This window comes from Galeopterus variegatus, unplaced genomic scaffold (genome assembly GCF_000696425.1).
Source record: "Galeopterus variegatus unplaced genomic scaffold, G_variegatus-3.0.2 Scaffold3021, whole genome shotgun sequence".
In the NCBI taxonomy this organism is placed as follows: Eukaryota; Metazoa; Chordata; class Mammalia; order Dermoptera; family Cynocephalidae; genus Galeopterus; species Galeopterus variegatus.
The window spans coordinates 56,694-60,182 of NW_007729132.1; the positions used below are offsets into that span (position 1 = coordinate 56,694).

General features: G+C 32.6%; 1 protein-coding gene across 1 annotated transcript in view; it reads left to right on the plus strand.

The window, feature by feature from the left end:
- Positions 1-3,287, plus strand: part of LOC103599593 (1-phosphatidylinositol 3-phosphate 5-kinase-like) — a gene marked incomplete at its 5' end in the record, with an annotated part of 59,192 nt that extends 55,905 nt beyond the window's left edge. The window contains 1 exon segment of the mRNA XM_008583744.1: positions 784-3,287. Within this exon segment, the coding sequence (XP_008581966.1) occupies positions 784-899 (116 nt within the window).
- Positions 3,288-3,489: the final 202 nt, after the last annotated feature.

Sequence of the window (3,489 nt, forward strand, 5' to 3'; positions counted from 1 at the left end):
AGGAGGTCAAGGTGAGCAGAATTTTAATTTTATTTACTCTTCCAGCTGTTCTCAGGTGTTCCTATATCAGTTAAAATTTTTAAAGTGGATACTGGTTTTTTAAAGAATCTAAAAAGAATACTTATTTTTTTATAGGAGGTCAAGGTGAGCAGAATTTTAATTTTATTTACTCTTCCAGCTGTTCTCAGGTGTTCTTATATCAGTTAAAATTTTTAAAGTGGATACTGGTTTTTTAAAGAATCTAAAAAGAATACTTATTTTTTTAAAATCTAAAAAGGAATCTCTGATTTCATCATTTCCAAAATGACCAAATAATAAGAGGAATTGTGAAGGTGGGGAAATATTGGGTTTAAATTTGTGTTAAAATGCCAGAGGTTCTCCAAATAAAAAGTCAAAAAAAGAAAAAAAGTCAGAGATTCTGAGTAAGAGATTGTCTTAAAGTAACAGTGGAAATTTTCTAAGTTCTCTAAGCACTGCTAACTTCATTTGTGCTTTTAGATATCTCTCATCTCTAGGCAAGAGCTGAGAGATGGAAACGCTAGTAAATAAAAAATAGAAATAACAAACAAATAAAAACAGACAATAGAATAAAATAGAAACTCACACTCAGAACGACTCTGTCCTTATGGTATGTGGCATAGCAGATAAGCATACCTCCTCACTTAGAGTCCTCTGGTCTCTATGTCTTTATGACAGTTTATGTGAAAGAACATAGCTGGTTGAAGTCAATTGCCCAATCAGTTATATAACAGCTTTTCCCTCTTTTCTCTTTCATAATCTTAGGTAAAATGCCAACTGTGGTCTCTCCGGAGTTGTACAGGACTAGGTTTTGTGAAGCAATGGACAAGTATTTCCTGATGGTACCAGACCACTGGACAGGCTTGGGTCTGAATTGCTGAAAATAAGCACATATTTTGAAATGGACAATGAAGGAAAGGGACAGGAACAAAGGACCGAAAATAAGCTACATGTTTTATTTCTTCGTCATATTCACCAGTGTATGCAAAGGCCTTTCAGTTCTGCACTTCTTTAGGCTGGCCATAATTGAAGGGTGAAAACTGCAAAGATTTGCACTTTGTTTTTTGATACCTGTGAATTTAGCTGTCTGTAGATTGGGAAGTTGCATGAACATTTTCTCATTTAAGCCAAAATACAGACACATTTCAAAGGGCTAAGGTTAGAAATAAGTAGATAGGGTGAAAAATAGGTTTTCTTATTTGATAGTTTGTTTCAAGAAGAAAACAGTATCTCATAGTTGTGACTCTCCTGGTGTCACATTTGTCACATTCTTTACTTAGAAAGCATTTGTACAGCTGCTGAATTTGTTTTGTGTTTCTTATGTAGTAGTTTAATGCTACCTATTATCAGAATTTCTGAAACCTTTAGAAAAATTCTGATTTATTCCATTAATGGCCAGTTGAACAGGTTGGCACTTTTTTTATTGAGGAATTTGACTTAAACTGGAAATCCTGTCATGTTCTTTATCTACCCAGCTTGCCTTACTTTGGAGTGTTTTTGATGTTTTTAAAATTTTGTCTTCTCTGTGGGTGACAGAACATTAACTTTGTCATTCTTGGAGCTATTTTTTAAGCTTGTTTAAATTTTTTGTGTAATTAATATGTTAAACTGCAATGCTTATATTCTAGGGTTTCCCCCCCATTCAGAGAAACATAATAATCACTAGTAAATGAGTCTGCAATCACTAAAATGCCTAAAAGAAGAATTATTAACAAAGGATTGTTTTATATGTAAAAAATAAGTCAGACCCAATTCAAGAAATTGGGTGAGAAGGAAGCATTTGGCTGTTCGTTTATAGTGGTAAAGTGTGTTTTTCAGTATAACCCGCAGTTTAGGTAGCATTTATAAAATTAAAGTTTCCAATGTGGACATCTCCATTTTCTAACTTTCTACACTGACCAGTTCTGACTACTGAGAAATGTTAAGGGATAATGTTATTCTTAGTAAGGAGTCTCTTGTTTAATAGACAGCATTTTTATTTGTTTTAAAAAGTGATCAGAATTACTAATCTGTATTTTGAGGAAATACTGTAACCCTAGAATATTTCCTCTTGGCTCCTTTCTGTAATGAGGATAATTTTGGAATTTATAAAGTTTTAAGGACTCCATTATTTTCAGACTTCCTATAATAGCAGATTAATTGTCACACAATAAGAATAAGAAATCTGGATACGTTCAGTCACACAGAATATAATTACATGAAACAGGAACATTTTGGAAAGTTTGCTTTAGACAATGAAGGTAGTAGTTTCATATTTGATGCTCATTAAAAACATGGTATGTTTTCAAATGGAAGCAAAAAAATTGACCAAGGACTTAATGACTGATCTGATTATAAGCCTCACCCCATTCCCACTCCATTTTTAAAACATGTGTATGTGCCTTTTGATATAAAACACTGATGATTTCAGTTTTGCTATCAAAGACTAGTTAAAGGAGTTGTATACACATGAAAAATATGTGGAACATTATTAACTTTTTGTGTGTCCCAAAACAACAGATTTTGTGTTTAATTTGAAATTCTGACACTGTTTTGTCTCTCTGTTCATTTTTTCTGTCAAGATACTTTGCATTATTTATCCTGTCCATTTCTTGAGACTCCCCTGTCATGAATACTTGAAGGACAAGGTGTCTCCCCCTAGCTGTATCAGGTTTCTTTGTTTTTAGTTTCAATACCATGTGCCTAGCTGGAATGCCCCATGGGTATAGCTCCTGATAATAACGTGTCATGTTGATTTTATTTTTCTTGCCCATGACTTGAAAAACTTTTTAAAGTACTGCTGCCTCTTAGGTGATTCTATGGTTAAGAAAAATTCCAATATGATACATTCTGAAGCAATAGTTGCTGTCTTGCAAGGGTAATGTGTCCTTTTAAAATTAATGTCTGGATTATCTTAATGAAGGGGAAATATAAAATTTAACTATTTGTTTTTGTGGTAGAGCTATATGCCTCGCCCCTTGCTGCTCTTGTTTAGGCCACTACTATATATGTAAGGTGTTTCAAATATTGTTCTACTCAATATTAAGCATTGAATGACTATTGTTCTATCTTGAATTCCTTTTCAAGGCATAGAGAATATAATGCTGAGAAGTTAGGAATGAGGAAGAAATCTTAGTATTTCCTTCCTTAGAATATAGTATGAATCCTGAGGATAATTGACAGTCACACAAGAAAACTATGTCCACATGTTGTTTTGTATAAAAATCTTATTTATAAATGTGAAACTTTTTGATGCTATCAAAACTTATCCAAAAAATAGAAAGGATTTACTTTTTTCTCCTGAGGATAATTGACAGTCACACAAGAAAACTATGTCCACATGTTGTTTTGTATAAAAATTTATTTATAAATGTGAAACTTTTTGATGCTATCAAAACTTATCCAAAAAATAGAAAGGATTTACTTTTTTTTTATCCTAGCCTAAGAAAATAAGGGGAATAAGCGTTGAGAACCCTTTTGTAGTCTATTGAT